This window comes from Abramis brama, assembly GCF_963993115.1.
Source record: "Abramis brama genome assembly, chromosome: 1".
In the NCBI taxonomy this organism is placed as follows: Eukaryota; Metazoa; Chordata; class Actinopteri; order Cypriniformes; family Leuciscidae; genus Abramis; species Abramis brama.
The window spans coordinates 60,503,319-60,526,777 of NC_139963.1; the positions used below are offsets into that span (position 1 = coordinate 60,503,319).

The 23,459-nt window shown below is 37.9% G+C and overlaps 1 protein-coding gene across 2 annotated transcripts; it reads left to right on the plus strand.

Annotated features, from left to right (window-relative positions):
• The first annotated feature begins 1,202 nt into the window (after window positions 1–1,202).
• Window positions 1,203–22,245, plus strand: LOC311077863 (uncharacterized protein). Of its 2 annotated transcripts, none has more exons than XM_084106500.1 (9): window positions 1,203–1,242; window positions 2,908–3,159; window positions 13,088–14,255; window positions 16,046–16,277; window positions 18,238–18,333; window positions 18,568–18,798; window positions 18,877–18,899; window positions 18,981–19,099; window positions 19,439–22,245. In XM_084106500.1, exons 2-9 carry the CDS (start codon window positions 3,102–3,104, stop codon window positions 19,672–19,674), a joined length of 2,163 nt encoding a protein of 720 aa, XP_083962626.1. In that variant the 5' UTR covers window positions 1,203–1,242; window positions 2,908–3,101; the 3' UTR covers window positions 19,675–22,245. The 2 variants fall into 2 exon arrangements, with proteins under 2 accessions (XP_083962626.1, XP_083962627.1); XM_084106501.1 differs by having other exon boundaries at window positions 1,225–1,242; window positions 2,913–3,159.
• Window positions 22,246–23,459: the final 1,214 nt, after the last annotated feature.

The window sequence follows — 23,459 nt, forward strand, 5'->3', positions numbered from 1 at the left end:
CCATGCGTTCAGCGGGCGCTCGGCGCTCATGTTTCCCGGCTGGATGAGCCTTTCCTCGGCTAGTCCTCGGCGTTCGTCGCTGACTCCGACGGTAGTGGTTAAACATAAGATATAATTCGTTTTGTGTAGACCTAACGGGCGATCTTTGGTCTCGTGAATATATAATGAGTTCCCTGTCAATCGTTTTGGCTGAGGGCTAAGTTTAGTTTCATATTAACGTTATTTGTATTACTTTACTTGTTAGACTAGAGCGCTGCATTTGGATATTTGACTGAATTGTTTGCTTTATTTCTTATTGTATAGCTTCTTGTACTTTACTTAAACTTTTATATAGGCTATTATTGATAAAACTGAAATTTTACAAAAAGAAATATGGTTTCTTGTCATTTTTTATTACAAGATTATCACTGATGTTTATTGCAACATTTGTACAAATGCATATATTGCCTGGAATATGTTTATTTTATTTATTTTTTTAAACGAAAAGAGGTAACGTTAGGGTTGTGTTTTAAATTTCGTTTTGTTATAAATAGAATAACCTATAACGTGCAGTGAATAATCAATATGCGTTGCGCATGAACCACATTTGTGTCCCTATAATGTTTAATTTATTTAAACGAAAACGAAAAGAGGCAGAGTGGTGTTTTATAACATATTTCGTTTTATTGTTGCTTAAAATGTAACGTTACATACAGAGTAAGTTAACAGAGATAACCGGAGTAGCAGAGCGAGCTGAGTGACGCTTTTAAGAACGCGATGTACCATGGCAAGTAGGCCTACAAACTTTGCGTACTTGATATTGAGAAAAACCTAATGTCGGCGCTTGTCTTCTTGTGACAAACATGTCGAGGAGCAAGAACAAGATCTGCTGTAGGCTATGTCATCCATTGTAGTTTACTATGTTCTTCTTCGCGCGAAAATGACGTCGATCGAAACACCACGCCTATCAAGTAAGGGTACTGTTGGCAGTGGAAACGCTAGCCAGATCATGGTTAACAGACCCGAACCGTACCGTTCTGTCCCGTACCGTACCGTACTGCTCAGTGGAAACGAGGCATATGAGACAACAAAACTTGTTATTAACTGTTTTGCTCCGGACTGGACTATATATGTAAGGATGTTATCTGTTAAATCTATTAATTCTTCAAATGAACTGAGGAGGGCAGCAATACGCCATAGCGACTAGTCTGCCGCAAATATCAGAAGAAGAAGAGTCTTCTGAGGTGAGGAGAGCAGTTCACGGTATGTCTCATATTTACACTCCATCACACACACTTTATAGAGTTTGATTAATCGACAGGCTCATTTCTGTATTGTTTTCATCGATCACAGCGATACTTGTGCGTCTTTTCTGGCGTCTTCCTTCTGAAATAAACATTTAGTGCAGCAGCAGCGAGCATGAGGAGAATATGTTGAGTTCATTCAGACCTGAGCGATTTTGTGTTCGTTTGTGTGATTGTCTCGATGTTTGGAGTGAGAACTGTTATTGAATGTCAAGACAAAGTTTTGCTGCTGCCGTTTTATTTCTACTTTTTGACATTTTTGGCAGATCAAATGTGATTTACGTTGTTAAAATACTGGAACAGATACGACTAAAAGCTTCACATTGAGCTTATAAGTTAATTACTTTGTTAGGATCATTGTCAGTTTTGAATAATGTTAGTGCAATGAATCTAGTTACTAGAAAATCAAAATATATTTTAGATATTGACATTATGCTGCTATAGTTGATGAGATGAGGTGGTTTATTAAGATGAATGCCATTAGTGTTTGTTTTTATATATTTTTTTAAATGTTTTATCCTTGTCATGTTGTGAGAAATAACAGTAGGCCTATTGTCTTTCACTAGAGCAGTTTTACAGGTTTTTATTATGTATCCTGACTCAAATAATGTGTTTCTAACAGCAAACACTCAGAATAAAGTGAGATGATCTGCTGATGATCCTGAATGGCTTGTTGAATGAGTGTTGATAGTCTGAGGCTCATCAATATTAACAGATCTGCTGAAAACACTCTTTATTTCATGACAATAGTTCCTGTTTTCACCTCATTTATTATGCTGATGTCTGCAGATCTCCTGTAAATTGACACTTAAAGCTCATTTCATTGGTGTCAGCAGACTGAGGGGATTTGTTGACTACAAAATGGAATTTTGTTTCAGTGTTCATCTTTTTAACTGTTTTTATGGTCAATCATTTATATTTTTCAAGACAATGTTTATATTTTTTTATGTCTAGATATCTGCCTATATTTTAACGAAGAAGCAGGACAATGTTGTGGTTAGCAATACTAGAAGTTGTGAATTAGCATCAGTTATGATAGACATAAATAGGGGTGCAACAGATCGTAGTTGATCTGTGATCCGTTCGTACCAGGTCCCACGGTTTGGCGCGCATGTGGTTTGTGTATTAATTGCTAAGTTTAACCATCATAGAGTGAAAGTTTATAATTTGCGTGTTTTGTCTTGCCAACTTACACATTGAATATTTCTAATCTTTATTTAATTTCTACCGTAAACACAATAGTGTTGCTTTAAATTTAGACTAAATTATTACATTGCTGTACCTGAATACTACTGTTAGGCTTTATAACTTTGTTATATAGTATTCACCTATGCTTGAAATTTGTGTAGGGTAAGTGTAGGCTATTTGTTCTTATTTTAATATATTGAATGTTCACTTGTCTTTAATAATGTTTTAACTTTATCAGTTATGCCAGTTGTTTTTGCTGTGGTATCGATCAAAGTACTTTAAACTTCAAGTAATAAATGAAACGTTTTTTTTGCTGATCCTCTCAGTGACTCAAAAACCTTAAATGATCCGAAACGTGAGTTTTGTGATCCGTTACACCTCTAGACATAAATGCTTAAAAGAAATTCTGTAACTGATATATTTTTGATTTTGGCAGATCAGCTCCCACAGCAGTCACATCATCAGTGAAGCTCCTCCCACTGTAATCGCATCATCAGTGAAGCTCCTCCCACTGTAATTCCCCAATAAATGCTGTAAATTCCCATCAGCTACAAGTGAAGACGAGCATCAGAGCATCAGGAAGAGCTGAAATCTGCAAAGACTGAGTTTATTAAAGAGGACAGTGAGAACATGAGTGATCCAGAACCCTGCAGAATGAAACACACTGAAGATCCTGAAGAACAAAGAGGTTGGTGTTTATTCTTCATTCATTCATGATGCTGAAGAACATTCATGTTAGAAACATTCAAGCACTTCATTATATTTAGGCTAGATGGCTGAAGCAGGACAAATCTTAATTCCTTAATTTCTTACACTTAAAATCACTTCACTTTTACATGGTTTTTGAACATAAATGTATTAGCATAGACACTGCCCTGAGTGAGCTGTACACAGTTTTTTCTCCTGGCTGGAGAAGTCTCGTAAGCAACTCAGGTGTTTTGTTGTTGGATGTAAGAGTGAAGATAACAGTCTGCATGCACTCCTGACATCAGAGCCACTGAAGATGGATTTGTTTTAATTTTGAAGGGAATATACCACTTTTTTTTTGTCTGAGCGAATCATTTTACACCAGACTGCAGTTTATTAACCCCTTAAGACCTGAGGGATATTTTAGAGTTGTATTTTCTGAGTGACACACACAACAATAAAGACTCAGAACTCCAAAACTATAGCAAGGAGAGTCAAAAGGTAGAGATTGTTGTTTTTGTTTTGTTTTTTTTTATTAAAAAGAATTGACATGGAATAACTCAGGAAGGAAATAAGGTAGGATGACATTTCTCTTCTTTTTTTTTTTGTGAAGTCCCTCTACATATGAGCTGCATCTGGATAAAATTGTGTGGTGATTGCATAGAGTAATCAAAAGTTACAGCATTTGGAACCAAGATAGAGATTCATTTTGGGCTACTTTTAATTGTAATAATATGCTGTAAAAAATGATGTGCGTTTTGTCAACCATCTGTGAATGTTTCATGAGCTGTATGATGTTTTTGACACATTGCAAGTATTTTATAGATTATGAAAAGAAGAAATTCTATTTATCAGCAAATATTTCAGATTGGCTACATTCATTGTAGAGTTCAGACTCTAAGCTTTCAAATTACACATATTTTGTGTTGATTAAGGCAGTATTTTTTGAAAAATACGATAATGCATATTTTTGCAGTTTAGAGCAACTAGTCAGCACTTGTTAAGAGTTGATCAAAGTGGTTAGATGCATTAAAAAGCTGAGATTATTTAAGATGATACATATTTTGTGTTATTCCACGTTTGAAAACGAGCACGGGCGGTTCCGGAAACATTGGAAAACACATTGCATCCCGGAAAGATGAGACACATGTTTGAAAAATGAAAAATGTGATGTGCAATGTATATTCTGAGAAAATTAAACTGTTTTTTGACTTTTGAAGCACGTAAACATGTTATAGGAGACTCCAAAACGACATTATGAGCCTTTAAAATAGCATAATAATGGCACGACGTTATTCCGTTCTCCACTTTGCCTTCCTTGAGTTGAGACATGTTTTTTAGCCAAGTATGCATCACTTCGTTAGGAATATCTCGTGATCGACGCAATGGGTTATGTTGTGTTTGGGCTCTTTGTAATCACGAGAATCTGCTGTCAATAAAGATGTTCCATTTTCCACAATTCATGAATGTTTCATGGAGTTATGAGCTGAAACGTCACATCAATGCATATATACACTCACCTAAAGGATTATTAGGAACACCTGTTCAATTTCTCATTAATGCAATTATCTAATCAACCAATCACATGGCAGTTGCTTCAATGCATTTAGGGGTGTGGTCCTGGTCAAGATAATCTCCTGAACTCCAAATTGAATGTCAGAATGGGAAAGAAAAGGTGATTTAAGCAATTTTGAGCGTGGCATGGTTGTTGGTGCCAGACGGGCCGGTCTGAGTATTTCACAATCTGCTCAGTTACTGGGATTTTCACGCACAACCATTTCTAGGGTTTACAAAGAATGTTGTGAAAAGGGAAAAACATCCAGTATGCGGCAGTCCTGTGGGCGAAAATGCCTTGTTGATGCTAGAGGTCAGAGGAGAATGGGCCGACTGATTCAAGCTGATAGAAGAGCAACTTTGACTGAAATAACCACTCGTTACAACCGAGGAATGCAGCAAAGCATTTGTGAAGCCACAACACGCACAACCTTGAGGCGGTTGGGCTACAACAGCAGAAGACCCCACCGGGTACCACTCATCTCCACTACAAATAGGAAAAAGAGGCTACAATTTGCACGAGCTCACCAAAATTGGACAGTTGAAGACTGGAAAAATGTTGCCTGGTCTGATGAGTCTCAATTTCTGTTGAGACATTCAGATGGTAGAGTCAGAATTTGGCGTAAACAGAATGAGAACATGGATCCATCATGCCTTTTTACCACTGTGCAGGCTGGTGGTGGTGGTGTAATGGTGTGGGGGATGTGTTCTTGGCACACTTTAGGCCCCTTAGTGCCAATTGGGCATCGTTTAAATGCCACGGCCTACCTGAGCATTGTTTCTGACCATGTCCATCCCTTTATGACCACCATGTACCCATCCTCTGATGGCTACTTCCAGTAGGATAATGCACCATGTCACAAAGCTCAAATCATTTCAAATTGGTTTCTTGAACATGACAATGAGTTCACTGTACTAAAATGGCCCCCACAGTCACCAGATCTCAACCCAATAGAGCATCTTTGGGATGTGGTGGAACGGGAGCTTCGTGCCTTGGATGTGCATCCCACAAATCTCCATCAACTGCAAGATGCTATCCTATCAATATGGGCCAACATTTCTAAAGAATGCTTTCAGAGTATGGTGTTCCTAATAATCCTTTAGGTGAGTGTGTGTGTGTGTGTGTATATATATATATATATATATATATATATATATATATATATATATATATATATACTTCATTGGATGTGTGCCTGTGCAGCTTCATGTGTTAGAAGTCCTTGAGGAATATCTTTAGATCTGAGTGATGGATTATGGTGAGTCTGGGCTCTTTTTAATCGTAACAATCTGCTGTAAATAATGATGTGCCATTTTCCACAATCTATGCATGCTTCAGGGAGTCATGAGCAAAACCGCATCATCAGTATACAAGGCTCTATGTGCGCCTTTGTGTGTGACAACTCCATTAGGAATATCTTCCGATCTGAGAGATGAATTATGCTGAGTTTGGGCTCTTTTTAATCGTGAGAGTCTTCTGTAAATAATGTTGTGCCATTTTCTACGATATGTGCATGCTTCAAGCAGTTATAAGCTAAAATGCAACGCGAGTGCTTCATCAGAATGGCTACGTTCGTCTGTGGGATTTTTGTGTGTTAGACCTCCATGGGGAATATATTTAGTTCTGAGTGATGGATTATGTTAAACGTCACATCAATGCACCATCTATATACGTCATTGAATGTGCACCTGTGCAGCTTCATGTGTTAGAAGACCATGAGGAATATCTTTAGATCTGAGTGATGGATTATGGTGAGTTTGGACTCTTAATCGTAACAATCTGCTGTAAATAATGATGTGCCATTTTCCACAATTGTGGAATGTGTGCAATTCAGCATCTGTATATGATTTACATATGAGACTTGAAGGGCTTAATGTACAAAACCTCGCTCACGTTAGTCAAAAGCACAAAACAAGTATCCTTGTTGTATTCTACTCATTGAGACCTTTCAAATAACATATGACATGCAACAATCTGAGCTGTATGATGTATTTGATGTATTGCAGTAAGAAGCACAAAAAAAGTATTTCATACATTGATTTTTTTTTCTTCCTATTTTTCTCAGCACTACTTATTAAGAGTTTATCAAATTGATTAAATCAGACTCTAAGCTTTCAAATGACACATATTTTGAGTTGATCAAGGTAGTAGTTTTGAAAAATTATTTTTAGACTTTTTTTTTTTTTACATTTATCTCACCTAAATGTTTGCTAACCCATTGCGTTCTTACAATGGGGTAATTTTGTTGTTTAGAGTTTACACAACACATGAAAGCTTGATTTTAATCTTTGAATTAAATTGTTTTGAGAAGTTTTTTAGGTCTAACACTAGTATTCAGAAATACTACAGAAATTGTATAAAGTAATCAAATGTGACTAAATACATAAGCTATTAATCCTGATTCATTACAATGAAAAGCTATCTTTTATTGTTTTGACAACAACTTTAATGACAGACACATATGGCTGCTGTCACTTTAAGAGCTAGTGCACAGATCCATTACTGTTCTGTCACACGTGTTTTATGCTTATTTAAGACAAAATCGATTGTGTTCACAAAGAAACTCACTAAGACATGAATTTTGACATAATTTTGTGTGTTTTTGACCGTTAAAGCGATATAATCCGCCAAAAATAACTCTTGTTACTCGCGATCTGTTTGTGAGGTGGCTTTACTGTATGAATGCACGCAGAGAAAACCATCTCTCAGAGAGCGATCAAGTACTGAATGGTTTTAAATCGCTTGAATGTTTAAACTGTTAAGACTTAAAAAGACGTGAAAATGATCAACTTTAGTTATGATGCAATGCTGCGCAATTGTGCAAGTGACGATTTCGTAATGTCCCAACTCCTAAACGCGAGAGTGTAGTATCACCGGCCTCCAGCGCGCTTGACGCTTGCCTTGTGCAACCTATGTTGAGAGACGAGAGAGAGAAGACGCGGCACCGCTATTCACTCACGCTGTTTGTGAAATTGCGCCTCGGAAAATGTTTTTAACCCACATACCGTGTTTACATTACAGCCCTTAATTCCGTGTTCGTGGACAAATGTGGGCACAGAGGTCTCAGGTGTGATCCAATTTTTTATTTATTATAAATGTTATATCACTGTCTTCGATACAATTTAATCTATCAATTTATGTTGTTTTATTTATTTTTATCTTTGGGGTATTTTTGAATTTATTTACCTCTAAAAGTACCATATTTTCTATGTAAATTATGCTTATTTTTATGTTATATTTAATATTTCTTTAACTACATTAAAAATATCATTCCACTAAGTTCAGAGAGCTAAAACCTAAAGATGAAGTGACTTTGATGGCATCTGGTGTCTTATATTGGTATTAAATTAACAAAAAAACAATAATATCAATAGCCACTAGATGGCTGTAGTACTCAATGACTGCATATAGGCTGAACTAAATGAACCACTGTATAAAACGAATTTGACCTCATAAGTTTTTGACTATCCCAAGTTAAAATTCTAATTTAAAAAAAGATATATCTGTGTTAGGTGAGACTATACAAAGATGGCAAAATATGCTTAGATAAATATGACCATGTTTAAGGAAAAAGTAGTAATCATTTATCATTTATTTCAAACAAAAAACATCAAATTTCAATAACTAATTGGTACCAAACGGGTAAGAATATACATAACAATAACTAAAGTGTTAGCTAAGAATAAACAGGTAAGAACAAACAAACAGGTAATAACAAACAATAATAGTTATTTACATTATTTACATGCACTTGTGGCAGCAGGTAATTGTAGCCGAATGTTCTTTGCAGATATAATCTCTGCATTTTGCACATACAGTGCTGTTTTTTTTCCTGTTGGAAGTACAGACATGGCACCTTTTTCTCTTGGTTGGGGGAGTTGCTGTGGATGTGCCAGGGATGTTGTCTGATTTGATTCAGCATCCTCAGAGAGGCCGCTCCACGGGGAACGCTCTTCCTTCTCTGAATCTGTGGAGACACCAGAGCCTTCTCAAGCTCTTCCAGAAAGATCCGCCTTCCGAAGTTCTTTCCTGCATTCCAGGCAGGATTGATTTCCGACCACAGGACGAAGGTGTTCAGTGCAGACACGTCCAGCATATTGGAAAACACAACCATGGGCCAACGGTTGGATCTTGCTTACAAGTGTAGGCAGCGACCATCTTGAATAATACACACAGAAAAATAATAAAAATCAAACACTATACTGACAAAAGTACATTTACATTTATTCACTTAGCAATTCATACATTTGTTACAAATTATAAACCACAAGCAATTTGTTATAGGAAAATTATTAAACAATGCAAAAAAGTAGTAAAATACCTGGTCAAGGCTGTCCACTCCACCTTTAGTCTTGTTGTAATCCAGGATTACATCCAGCTTCCTCTCTTCACCTGTGCTGACTGTGGCTTCCTTGTGAACTGCTCATCAAGAGCAATTTTTTTTTTTTTGGGACATTAAGACACAAGTGTGTGTGTACTGGTAACACTGAAGAGAATTTCTCTCTGCCCCTTGTCGTCACCAGTGCTGATGGGAGCTCAGGCTTGTTCTTCCTCACCATTCCCAGCATGCCTAGTTTCCTCTTCAGGAGCTCCTGGCCAAGGTGATGGTGTGCCCTTGGAGACCTGCTGACATGTCGAGGACAACGCGCATTGCCAGGTTTTTTTCTCGCTGCCCATCAGCCGGCTTGCCAGTTTAAATTTGCATATTGTAGGCATAACTGGTCTTAGCATCACAGGCTGCCCAGATTTTGATGCCATATCTGTCTGGTTTGCTTGGCATGTACTGCTTGAAGCTACAGCGTCCTCTTAAAGGTACCAGGCATTCATCTACTGTGACTTCTTGGCCTGGGTTGTACATTAGAGCCAGACGTTCGACCCATTTGTCCCAGATTTTTCGTATCGCAGCCAGTTTGTCGTCTCTCCAACGGGCAGGTCTTGTGTCTCGGTTGTCAAACCTGATGACCCTTGTCATGATTTCAAAGGCTTGCAGAGACATTGTAGCACGAAAAATGGCTCTCCCTGTGTCTGCATTCCACAAGCTCATTGTGGCCTCGTTGTGGGAACGATAGACACCGGCCTGCAATAGCAGACCAATGTAGGCCTGCAAGTCCACCTCTTTCCATGACTCCCCATACACTCTTTTACCCTCTAGATTTGTCATGTCAACCAGTGTCTCTTGAGTTTCCAGAGGAAAAAAAAGCTCAAAAGCTGACCTTATGTTGTCCACACGCGAACAGGCAAATCGTGTTGGCCCAGGGGTCATCTTCATCACTTGCTCTGCTGGTGCTCTCCCTGGTGTCTGGGTAGGTGCAGTAGCAGTCCAGACGATTTCCCCATTTTTAGATGCATAAGTTACTTCACCAGGATCCTGTTCCTCAGAGTCTTCCCCATCGGTGTCCTCACAGTCCTGGTCAAACTCTGTCTGACTATCTGTTTCAGACCTTCATCATTTGATGACTCCAAACCACAGTCTGGCAGGCCTCCTTCCTCCCCACTGGATTCCAGGAGAATATCCTGGGTCTCTTCTGCACTAAACCTCTTAAGCCCTATTCGCACGGGATTATTATTACCTAGGGACCTCCGGTAATTTGTAATAATCGCAGAGGTCGTCTGTGATTTTTATCCCGTGCGAATCTGCCATGTCTGTAAAAATGTCTGTAAAAATTCCCCAGAAAATTACCTACCGTATTTTGGCCAACACATGGGTCCTCTGATAATACCAGTCCTGTGCGAATCCCCATGTCTGTGATTTGGGCTGTTTTTCTGTGAGCCTATCGTTTTCTAAAGAACGTAATAACCATTATGGGCCGTTTAACAGTCCATTTTACGTCTGTATTAAAACTATATTAACAATAAAATCTCTCAATATGATCTACTCCAATCCGATTATAGTTTTTCTCCAATAAAAACTATGAAGTGCTGCAAAAGAGAAAACAAACTACAGTAAAGACGTGATCCGGAAGCTCAACTCGGACCGTTGTCATGGAAACGTCAAATTAAGTATTTTGGCGCAACATGGAAGCTCTTTTGGAAAGTTTGGATGCTTTTTGTGGTAGTGTAACTTAGTAGTCTGTATCGTGGAGCATTTCTTTGTCTCACACGGCCTCTAAAGACGTCCATCCTGTAAGTAGGCTATCTCAAGAAATCAAAGTGTGAAAGAGTAAAAATGATATAAAATGAAATAAACCAAATAAAATGAATAGAAAAACAAGCCTATCGCGACGTTTTGGTATTCATAATACCTTCTTCAGGCAGGCTTGTTGTAAATATGGACAAAGAATAAAAGAAAAAGAAGATATATTATATATTTATACAATACTATGATATTCTATAATATATTTCTCTAATAAATTGGTTTTAAATAAGTTCTTTTTTTGAATAGCAATACTGCAGCGCGATCTTCGTTTCAGCACGTTCAGCTAGTGAAGTGTGAATGGGTGGGCGCACGCTGTAAAGTCCGTAAACTCGAGGGAATTACGAACATTTATTTGCCCGTGTGAATGAGCCACCAAAAACACAGACGTCAGGGGATAATTTCCTAATTACAGAGGTCCAGGGGTAATACTAATCCCGTGCGAATAGGGCTTTAGTCATTGTGCTCCTTCTGAGTGAACTGATAAAATAACTGTCACTGAGGTTTAGGTAGCATATGCTGCAGAAATGTTTTGTTTTTGACGTTTCAACAAACCTTGCAGTAGCACTTTGATCTGACTCTGAAGTGTGCCTGCGTGTGTGCGTGAGGGTGATGAGCCAGGTGGATGATTGGATCATACCAAAAAACTTGGTCAGACATTGGCTCATTTAATTCTTTGTTTTTGTATGTGTGAGTGAGTTTTTATAAAAAAAAAAAAAAAAAAAAGCCCAGCTCTGTCATAGGCTCATTGAATGCATTGTTTGTGTTTGTGTGTGTGTGTGTGTGTGTGTGTGTGTGTGTGTGAGTGTGAGTTTTCGCCATGTTGATAATGTTGTACAGGATCAGCCCTTCATTTGTGTGTATGTTAGATATACATTGTATTGGATCTTTTTTTTTTTTGACAAAAAAACAAGAATAATGCTTTGAATTACAGTTTTTCCTATTCATTCCAATGGGTGCCCATTTTTGTCCACGAACACAAGATTAAGGAGTTATTTTTTTTATTTTTTTTCACCTACTTAACATTGTAGAATCGAGTAATTTTTTTGTGTGTGTGTTCAGGTGGCAAACTTAGGAAAAGTAGCCAAGTATTGTACCGCTCAGATCAAGGGAAGTATTTAAAAAAAAAAAAAATCAAAATTATTTTGCCCACATTTGTCCCCAACAGGGTTTGAGGACTGGTTAGATTTTATAATCTGTGTAATTAATCAAAGTGTTGAGCAAAGGTACATGTACATGTGATTTTTGTTTTGTTTTATATTTTTAACAAATTTGCAAAGATTTCAAACACATTTCTTTCATGTTATCATTATGGGGTATTGTTTGTAGAATTTTGAGGAAACTAATGAATTAAATCCATTTTGGAATAAGGCTGTGAATACTTTCTGTATATTCTCTGTAGGCATCATTGTCCGACTCCGGTTCAAAAATATAAGGCTGAACTGGCTATTGACAGTTTCTGACATTTTCATTGCGTGAGATTATCTGGTTTTGTTACTGGTATGAGCTCTTGAAGCTCCAGCCTCTTCTTGAAAGGGGGCTGGGAGCACCAGCTCATTTGCATTTAAAGGGACACACACAAAAACAGTGTGTTTTTGCTCACCCCCAAAATGTGGCAATTTTAACATGCTTTATATAATGATCTGTGACGTATTTTGAGCTGAAACTTCACATACAAACTCTGAGGACATCAGACTCTTATTTCACCTATTGTAAAAAGAGGCATAATAGGTCCCAATTAAACAAAATTTTAGCTTTCAGCAAATGTTCAGGAAAAGGAGGTTTGAGAATTTCAGATTGGTTGTCAACATCAGGTTAATCTAAATATTTAAGCTCTTTTATTTTATATTTATTGTATATCTGGTGTTGAGTGAAACTTGTCGGACACAGATAATGCTTAAGAAATGGTAAATTTAACACTAGATTTTTGAGTATGTGAAATTTCAACAGAACCTGAACCAGAATGCAGCGAAATTCGCTTATTGTCCAACATTCACTTGAGTATGAATGGAAGTCATTGGAAGGATGCCATTGATACTAACGTTTTTAGTAAAAACCAATTAAACGGCAATATAAACGTTGGTGTCAAAATTACAGCTGTATTGTATTGTATATTTTTTATATTATGTTAGATAATTGTTGATCAAATGTATTTAATAGTTTACACTTTATGTCCGTTCATTTTTTCTCTCGAATTTTGATTTACTGAAAATTAAATTAACTCTTTTTCTTTCATTTCAGACCTGATGGAAGTGAAGGAGGAGAGTGAAGAACTGAGTGAAGTGAAGGAGGAACATCAAGTCAAACCTGGAGAAAAACCTTTGAGTCGCTTAAAGACTAAAAATAATATTTTAAATAAAAGAGCACCCAAGAAATCTTTAATCTGCACACGGTGTGGAAAGAGTTTCCCAAGCAAACATAAACTTGAGTGTCACATGAGGATCCACACTGGAGAGAAGCCGCACATATGTAATCAGTGCGGGAAGAGCTTCGCACAAAAACCAAATCTTAATCAACACATGAGGATCCACACCGGTGAGAGGCCGTACACATGCGCTCAATGTGGGAAGAGTTTTAATTCGTCAACACACCTTAAAGAACACATGAGAGCTCACACTGGAGAGAAGCGGTTCACATGTGACAAATGTGAAAAGAGATTCAGATACAAACAAAGTCTTAATGTTCACATGAGAATCCACAGTGTAGACAATATGTTCACGTGTGGTCAATGTGGAAAGAGCTTCACAAACAAACAACATCTTGAGCTTCACGTAAGAGTTCATACAGGAGAGAGGCCGTTCACATGCGATCAGTGCGGGAATAGTTTTGCACAATCATCACAGCTTAAGAACCACAAGAGGATCCACACTGGAGAGAAGCCATTCTCATGTGATCATTGTGAAAGGAGTTTCGCACAATCAGCACACCTTACTGCTCACATGAGGACCCACACTGGAGAGAAGCCGTTCTCATGTGATCAGTGTGGGAAAACATTTCTTGTGGCATCAAACCTGAAGAGACACCTGACAGTTCATACGAAGGAGAAGCCGCATTCATGTTCTGATTGTGGAAAGAGTTTTTCACTGCTCCTATATTTACGTGCACATCAGAAAATTCATACTGGTGTAAGAGATCATGTGTGCTTTGAGTGTGAGAAGACTTTTACTTCAGTGGGTGTTTTAAAAGTGCACCAGAAAATCCACACGGGAGAAAAACCTTACAAGTGTTCACACTGCGACAAGAGATTCTGTCAGTCAACACATCTGAAAATACATGAGAAGATCCACATCAGAGAGAACCCACACACGTGTGATCAGTGCGGAACCAGTTTCTATTTTAAAACTCACCTGAAGCGACACATGAAGATCCATGCAGTGGAGAAACCACATCACCGCAGTCTGAGATCACAGTAAGTAGTTCATCTTTATGTGCTGAGAAAGTCTCTTCCGAGTTATAATAGCTTTCAAGATCCCATGGGTACTTTACATAATATTGAAAGACTAAGTAATCCTACCCCATACCTAAACTTAAATGTTACAACAACTACCTTACTAACAATTAATAAGCAGTAAATCAGGAGTTTGAGGCAAATGTCATAGTTAATTGTGAATATGTGTTCTCCATTCTGAAGTTCTCCATTTTAACTTCTGGTTAAAAACAGCGTAGACTCTGGACAAAGATAAATGTTTTTAGAGCACATGTGTTGACCGTCTGAGTTCGCGCACACTATCAAATGGAGTATACTTTGAAAGGTTATTGTGGCGAGGGGGGCAAATTCAAACACTATGAAATGCTCCATTGTTTATGTACGGAGCTCTGTTACACAGTTCTCCTTTCTCTCAAACTAACACTCGTGTCTCGACAAAAGCAAAAATAAATCCGCGATCATTGGAGAACAAATGAAAAACAAGATATCAAGAAGGATTTTTGAGTTTCTTTCTGAACAGACAGCTGAACAAGAGTTGTCTAAAAGAACCAACTTCGGTACCAAGTCAGTACTGAAATTCAAAAAATGTGACGATACCAGCATTTCCCTCTAGCATTTTGAGCGCTGTTGAATGGATTCTTAAACCCAATGATTGGCCATTGTGTTGACGCACTCAACATGTATCTCTGTGATTGGCCACAGTGATTAACAGTGACATATTTGACACTCTTCACTGAGCACTTACAAAGATACGTACAGGAGCGTTTAAAAGCAGGTGTCTATCAGCGAAATCGACTAGCAGCGGATATATTAGCAATTTGCGTAAAGACACCGCTTTTTTAAATGCTCCCATGTGTATCTGTGTAAATGCTTGGTGAAGAGCGTCAAATACATGTTTTTGAAGCGTTGATCATTGTAGCCAATCACAGACATACAGTGGGGAGAACAAGTATTTGATATACTGCCGATTTTGCAGGTCTGTAATTTTTTTCATAGCTCTTCAACTGTGAGTGACGGAATCTAAAACAAAAATCCAGAAAATCACATTGTATGATTTTTAAGTAATTAATTTGCATTTTATTGCATGACATAAGTATTTGATACATCAGAAAAGCAGAACTTAATATTGGGTACAGAAACCTTTGTTTGCAATTACAGAGATCATACGTTTCCTGTAGTTCCAATCGAGGGAGATTGACCGTCATCTTGAACTTCTTCCATTTTCTAATAATTGTGCCAACAGCTGTTGCCTTCTCACCAAGCTGCTTGCCTATTGTCCTGTAGCCCATCTCAGCCTTGTGCAGGTCTACAAGTTTATCCCTGATGTCCTTACACAGCTCTCTGGTCTTGGCCATTGTGGAGAGGTTGGAGTCTGTTTAATTGAGTGTGTGGACAGGTGTATTTTATACAGGTAACGAGTTCAAACAGGTGCAGGTAATACAGGTAATGAATGGATAATACTCAGGTAATACTCAAAATGCTGGAGGGAAATGCTGGTATCGTCACATTTTTCTTATTTCTGTACCGAAGTCGGTACTTTTGACAACTCCAAGCTGAACTTTGTGATATACATTTTTGTAACAATCATTCAGAAAGTGAAAGCATATTATACAATGAAAATAGCTTCAGCAGGTGAAGATTATTAAATTTGTTCTGTATGTTGTGAAATCTTCAAAGGATCCTGTTATTTTATCCCTTAGTCACAGTGTCTGTAATGAGTGTCTTACATCGTTCTGGAGAACCAAGATAACTCAGGAGTGTCCTTTCTGCAGGAAACCTTCAAAAGATATTCCTCCAGGTAATCTGGCATTAAAAAAGTCGTCGCTGAAGGAGAGAAACGAGAGGCATTCATCAGGGTCTGAGGAGATCTGCATTTTACACATTGAGAAACTCAAACTCTTCTGTCTGGAGGACAAACAGCCTGTGTGTTTAGTGTGCAGAGATTCAAAAGTACACGACAATCATAAATTCAGACCCATCAGTGAAGCGGTTTCATCATATAAGGTAAGAAAGATGTCTTGTTTCACATGTAAAGATCAATAAATCGTCATAAACACAGATATTACATTCATGCACTCAATATTTACTCAACTTCATATGGCACACTGTACTGTTAAAGTATTTGGCACCATCCTGATTTCTGATTTTGTGTCTCATACTGAATAGTTCTAGATCCTCAAACAAAATACAACATAAAACCCAGAATACAGTTTAACACAGTGGTCTCAAACTCAATTCCTGGAGGGCCACAGCTCTGCAGAGTTTAGCTCCAACTCACTCTTGCTTGGAAGTTTCTAGTTATCCTGAAGCCTTGATTAGCTGGATCAGATGTGTTTGATTAGAGTTGGCGCAAAACTCCAGAGCTCAGGCCCTCCAGTAATTGAGTTTGAGACCAGCAGTTTAACACTTATCACATGTGAAAATTGCCCCCTTTAGCAGCTGAATGCTTGTGATAATGACTCAAAATGATACATCAATATTTACAGCGATTAAAGTGAGTCCAAACTCAACATAATCCATCACTCAGATCTAAAGATATTCCTCATGGACTTCTAACACAAAAAATCCCACAGATGTACGATGCCAAGTATACTGATATACTCATGAAGCATGCGCGTTGTGTTTTAGATTAAAACTGCATGAAGCATGCACAGATCAGTGAAAATGGCACATCATTATTTACAGCAGACTCTCACGATTAAAAAGAGCCAAAATAGCATAATTCATCTCTCAGATCTAAAGATATTCCTCATGGAGTTGTCACTTCACCAACAAAGAATGTTCCCCCTACCGTATTCTTTCCCGAGTTACTGCATTTTCAAACAAGAAAGATATGCAAAATTATATTAAAAATTGTATGTATATATTGTCTTTTATCAGCAGTTTCTTGGCATGAAAATGTCCAAATGTAATTTATATTTTCTAAAAATGTGACGAGTGTTCTATCAAACGATACCTACCTTTTGACTCTCTTTGTCATAGTTTTGGAGTTAGGAGTCTATTAGTGTTGTGTGTGTCACAAAAATGTCCTCAGGGCTTAAGGGGTTAAAAGTTCCTGCATGTAACTACAGCTTTAGGTAATTCCTATAAATACACTGTTGACCTTCCCTGACCCCTTAACCCATCCTTAAACCTACCCATACCACCAAACCTGTATTAACCTTACCTGTATCCCATCTCAATAGCAGCACAAATATTCTGCAATATGAAATGAACACGTAAGCACATAGTATTTAATGACACCTAATATAAAATGTGGCCATTTTTTTAAACATTCAATCTATTATTTTCTGATTAGTCAATTATACATTATCATATAACCTTACTTAACCTAGCAATAAATAATTATTTCTGTCATTAATCTTTCAAAGTTTTATTATTATTAAGTATCAAGTACTTAATCAAAACTGCAATGGAAACTGTTTTTGCGCATTTACGCAATGACGCGGTGTGTTTGGACAGAATACGATACAGAGTTCTTTATTAAATTCATAAAAGACAAAAAAATTACAGGAATACGCACAACCAAGACCTCGATGCAGAAATGAGGGAGAAATGCCCAGAAACACCTCATACAGTAGGCTATATGTGCCGCTCACAGTTTAAGTGTCTTTCCTTACCATTAATGCTTGGATAACATGCCCATCTCCTCCGATTAATAATAATGGATAGTGTGGCGGCTGCAATAAATAAATCTACCAACATTTGTTTCCATGATTTTTGGAATGACTTCTCGCGAGAGGGAAAAATTAAGTTTTAGTCGCATAATAATTTTTGTTTAGATTTATTTTTTCCACTACTAATAATTGACAATTACTTGATTACCAAAATAACCAAAATCAAGATGGGGGCAAATACTGTTTCACATCATTATGTGACCATATCACTGTATTGTCTTATCTAATTGTCTTCACTGTAATCTGTTGTTTTATGTATTTTTAATGTATTTTTTGTTCAATTCTAGGAGGAGCTCAATACAGCACTGAAGTCCTTACAAGATAAACTTCAACGCAATGAAAAAAAGAAAGGAGAGTTTGAGAAAAGAGTTAAACACATCAAGGTGATGAAACCGAAACGAGAGTCAATTTCATCACAGCTGTAGGATCACTTTATACAGTAATGATTATGACAGCAATTGATAAAATGGATTCCAGTTTATTATTTCTGTAAATGACAAGCAGCGATCTGCTTCTGGATCTGTTATATGTCGGGTATCCAAGTTTATCTTGAATATTAATGATGTGAAGGGTTGATGTGTGTTGAGATGATTGAAGTGAATGCGATGTGATTTCAGTCTCAAGCTGAGCACACAGAGCGTCAGATTAAACAGCAGTTTGAGGAGCTTCATCAGTTTCTCAGAGATGAAGAAGAAGCTACAGTCGCTGCACTGAGGGAGGAAGAGGAGCAGAAGAAGCAGATGATGAAGGAGAAGCTGGAGGAGATGAACACACACATCTCAGCTCTTTCACACACAATCAAAGACATGGAGGAGAAGATGAAAGCCAATGGCGTCTGCTTTCTGAAGGTCTGGTTTCAGATCATTGGTTGATTATTGGTTCATTGATTTGAGTTCTTGATGATAAATGGTGTGTTTGTTCTGCAGGAGTTTCCAGTCTCAATGGAAAGGTGAGTGATCTGCTCCTGTCTCTGGTCTCTCTGGTTCTGATCCAAAGCCACTGCAGTTCTGACTCCTGAATGTTCTTCCAGAGTCCAGGTCTCACAGCCGGATCCACAGATGCCTTCTGGAGCTTTGATTCATGTGCCACGATACTTGGGCAACCTACCGTTCAGAGTCTGGAAGAAGATGCAGGACATTGTCCAAAACAGTGAGTCTGACTGCAGGAGATCTAAGCTGGAAATGATGGATGGGTGGAGAGTTAAAGATTTTAGTATTATGTGTGAATTACCATATGAGCTACAGCACCAAAATGAGCTGTAAACAAGAAAATAACATGACATATACAGTTAGGGTGATACAGCAGATCTCTACAGTTCAGTTTTGATTGATTTAGTCAATATCAGTTTATCAAGCGCATCTTAACTATAACAACTGAGGAATATGTCTGATAGGTTTGAACAACAGGATGAGTGTCATAATTCATAATAATCTGTGTTGGGTTCTCTCTTGATCAGAATAAAAGCATCTGTTGATTGTGTCTCATCAGCTCCTGTGATTTTGGATCCAATCACTGCAAATCCAGATCTCGTCCTCTCTGATGATCGGACCAGTGTGAGAAACATTGAGAACAATAAACCCGTTCCTGGTAATCCAGAGAGGTTTAACTTTGGTCCCTGTGTTGTGGGTTCAGAGGGTTTTAACTCAGGAACACACTGCTGGGATGTGGAGATTAAAGAGGACTCTTGGAGTAACTACAGCATCAGACCAGAGGAAGGGACGTGACTTCTATATCACTGATGTCTGGAGTGTGTGGTATAATCAGTACGGATGGACTTTAGTTTCTATTTTTTTCTGATAATCAGAAGCTTGATCCTGTAAGAGTGTATCTGGACTATGACAGTGATTAACACACATCTACACACATTCACAACCACCAAGACTCAGTGAAATCTCTGACCGAGATCAACTAATATTGATAATCCCTCAAAGGTTTTTTTTTTTTTTTTTTTTTAATATATATATGTGATGTGATTTCAGTGACATTGGACTGCACATTCTGCAAGTCCATTGCTCGAGGGATGATGCAATCTTGAAATTACATGCTCAAAAATGTAACACATGGCTCGATGACTGGAATGTTTTGCCTCGTGAATTGCAGCCCATTATCCGAAACAACAACTTCTGGGATGCCGAATCGTGCGAGTGTTGCTTTGAGCTTGTTGAGAACTTGTTCAGTTGTTGTGTTTAAGCGTAAGTAGGATGTCCAAAATATCTGGAGTAATAGTCCGAGAGTACAATTTAGTGTTTTCTCTTTGAGCTCCCATAAATCTACACCCAGGCGCTGCCATGGTCTATCGGGTAAGGGAGTTGGACGTTTGCTGAAGAATTTGCACTTTTCAATTTTCTGTTTTTCGTTCAGAGTCCTGGCCACCATACAGGAAAATAATGCAATTAATAATACATTTAAAAATAATAAAGTTTGTTTCAACTGTACGGCACATCTGGATGAAAATAGGGTCATACTCCAGCTCAAGTAAGTTCAGTGATGGTTCATTTTTATTGTACAACCCCATTTCCGGAAAAGTTCGGACATATTGTAAAATGCAATACAATTCCCAATCTGGGATTTGGTAATTCTCTTGAACCTTTTTTTTTTTTAACTGTCAAAAGTACAAAGAAAAGTTTTCCCATTTTTTTCACTGAATAACATAATTGTATTTTGTAAATATAAACAAATTGGCTGCAACACACTACAAAAAAGTTGGCACAGAGGCAAAAAAAAAAAGTGAAAAGATTATCCAACTCTTTTCCACAATGAGCAGGTGAATTGGTACTAGTTGAGGGTATCGTGATTGGGCGTAAAAAAGCTTCTCAGTCTTTGAAAGCAAAGATGCTCGCTCACCACCTTCAAATATCATTAGAGAATTGTCAAACAATTCAAAAATCACATTTCTCAATGCAAGATTGCAAATAATTAATGTCTTTCACCAACTTCCATACATAATATTGTGAAAAGATTCAGGGAATCCAGAGAAAGGCAGGAGACCTCTGTTGAATATGCGTGAACTTTGAGTCCATGTTTCAGCTTGTTTTTGGGAAAAACAGACATCGAGTTCTCAGTCACAAAGACAAAAGGGACCATCCAGATTTTCATCAGTGAAAGTTGCAAAAGCAAACATCTGTCCTGGTTTTGGGATGCATCATTGCAAGCGATATGGGTGACTTGCATTTGTGTGAAGGTACCATAGATACCATATGGAGGCATATATATGGATTATACAGAGACATAAACTGCCATCAAGAAGACATCTTTCCTAGGAAGCAAGACAATGCCTCATTCTGTACATGCTAAAACTGAGTGGATTTTAGACATTCTGCGCCACAGAAGGGATGTGCCTGCAGTCCAGATCTGTCTCTTATTGAACATGACCCATCATGAAAAGGAGAATCAGGCAACACTGACCAAGGACTGTTGAACAGTTGTCTTATATCAGACAAGATTGGGCAAATATTCTACTTGCAAAACTGCAACAATTAGTATCCTCAATTCCCAAATGATCAAAAAGTGTGATTAAAAGGAAAGGTGAAGTGAGAGTGGTAAACATGCCTCTGTCTACCGCCAGCAGTCGATTTTGATATTCTAGGTATTATCAACTGGCCGGAATTTTGAGATCGCAATAGACGTGAAGGACTATAATGCGTTAAGAGCTCGCTCAAGTATTGCAGAGCTAAACCATTTAGTGCTTTGTAAGTAATCAGCAATATTTTAAAATGTATACAATGTTTAAAGGTGCTCTAAGCGATGTCATAGGTTTTTTAGGCAGAAACATTTTTTGTCACATACAGCAAACATCCCACTATCCACTAGCTGCCTGTCCCCTGAACACACTGTAAAAAAATACGGTCTCTGTAGACAGGGTTAGTGTGCGTGCACATGAAGGGGGGTGTGGGGAGTGGAGGAGAGAGAAGCATGAAGAGGGAAGTTAGCTAGAGGAGAGATGTCCTAGACCAGGGGTTCCCAAACTTTTCCATGACAAGGCCCCCCAAATACCACTAGTTTCTGGCCAAGGCCCCCCTTTTGCAGGATGTGTTATTGAACCCATCGACAATACTACGGCAAATGTAGAAATACATAAATAAAACATCTAGGTGAACATCAGATTATGTGATGGTGTTTGATACCAGCCAATCAGAGAGATTATAGAGATGCACCGATTACAATTTTTCATTGAGTTTGACCTGCCGATACAGACTTCAGCCGATTCCAATTTCCTTTTTTCCAACCACTTTACTGTGTATTATGTAAATAATAAATAAAACATTTATTTTAAATGTATGTAAATACATACATTCAAAGTGTAAGTACATTTTGTTTTAAATGTAAATAAAACATCTTTATTTTCTATATATATATATATTTTTTTTTTAACCCAAACTGAATAACAAAAACAAGTTTAAATGGGTAATTTTCTTTTCTGACATAGCCTATTCCAGTTCTTATTAAAACACACTAGACATGCAAATGATGTGCATTTTAGGCACTTTTTGTGTGAAATCATATTTATTTTGTCCATCAAAAGTGTGCTTTCACTTTACTTGAGCGTGAGCAGCGTAGCAAAAATAGACTAGAATAGAAAATAGGCGCCGAAACCCTCAGCTTCACTGCTGCTCACGCGCTGCTCCTGCTTGACACTCACGCGCTGCTCCTGCTTGCGGTGTGAATGCAATCATTGATTTACATGCACGCTGAAAAAAAATACACGCTGCTCACGCGCCGCTCGCGGTTGCGTCTGAAAAGGCAGTAATTCACGAGATCACGTGAAAATCTCCCAATTCCGGTCACCAGGCGATCAATCGGTGCATCTCTAAAAGATTAGCATTAAAAGTATAATGTTCACATAGGCTATGCAACAAATTATTATAATGCTATTTCATAACAATACTCATAATAATTTTTAATTTGTTTTTTTTTACGTCGCTTTTTTTTTTTTTTTTACTTGCTGTGGCCCCCCTGGCGGCCCCCACTTTAAAAATCCCGGTCCTAGACAACGACAACAACTAACATTAAAATTTTATATTCTTGAGAATGTTGATATGGCCGACACACAACCAAAGAGATGGCGCTCCGATGAACAAATAACAAAGAAGAGAGAAAAGGAGAAGGAACGCGCAAACTCCCGAATTTATTCAGAAAAGCGTTTAAAAGGTGATGAGAACTCCGCCGGCAGAAGGGTTTCCGATTTCAACATTCAGGTGGCTCTGTTTTTGCTTGACAGGTGGGTAAATCCAGTTTGTTTTTTTCTAAATGGTTCATGACCAATGCAATGTTGACAGAACAGGGCTAATATGGTCGTACTTCCTGGTTCTTGTAAGAACTACTGCGTTTTGGACCAGCTGTAGTTTTTTTATTAAGCGTGCAGGGCACCCACCCATAATCTAGCCTTGATGTCATGAACGCATGAACTAATTGTTCCACATTTTTAATTGATGTCGTAATTTAGATATATTTTTAAGATGAAAGAATGAAACTTTTCATGTAGTCCATATTATGTGTACTAGAAATACAC

What these genes read in the sequence shown, in the direction of transcription:
- LOC311077863 (XM_084106500.1), top strand. Translation starts at nt 3,102, where the DNA reads ATGAGTGATCCAGAACCCTGCAGAATGAAACACACTGAAGATCCTGAA. An exon ending in ATGGCGTCTGCTTTCTGAAG is followed by an intron (nt 18,799 to 18,876) that starts GTCTGGTTTCAG and finishes TTTGTTCTGCAG; the next exon opens with GAGTTTCCAGTCTCAATGGA. An exon ending in TTTCCAGTCTCAATGGAAAG is followed by an intron (nt 18,900 to 18,980) that starts GTGAGTGATCTG and finishes ATGTTCTTCCAG; the next exon opens with AGTCCAGGTCTCACAGCCGG.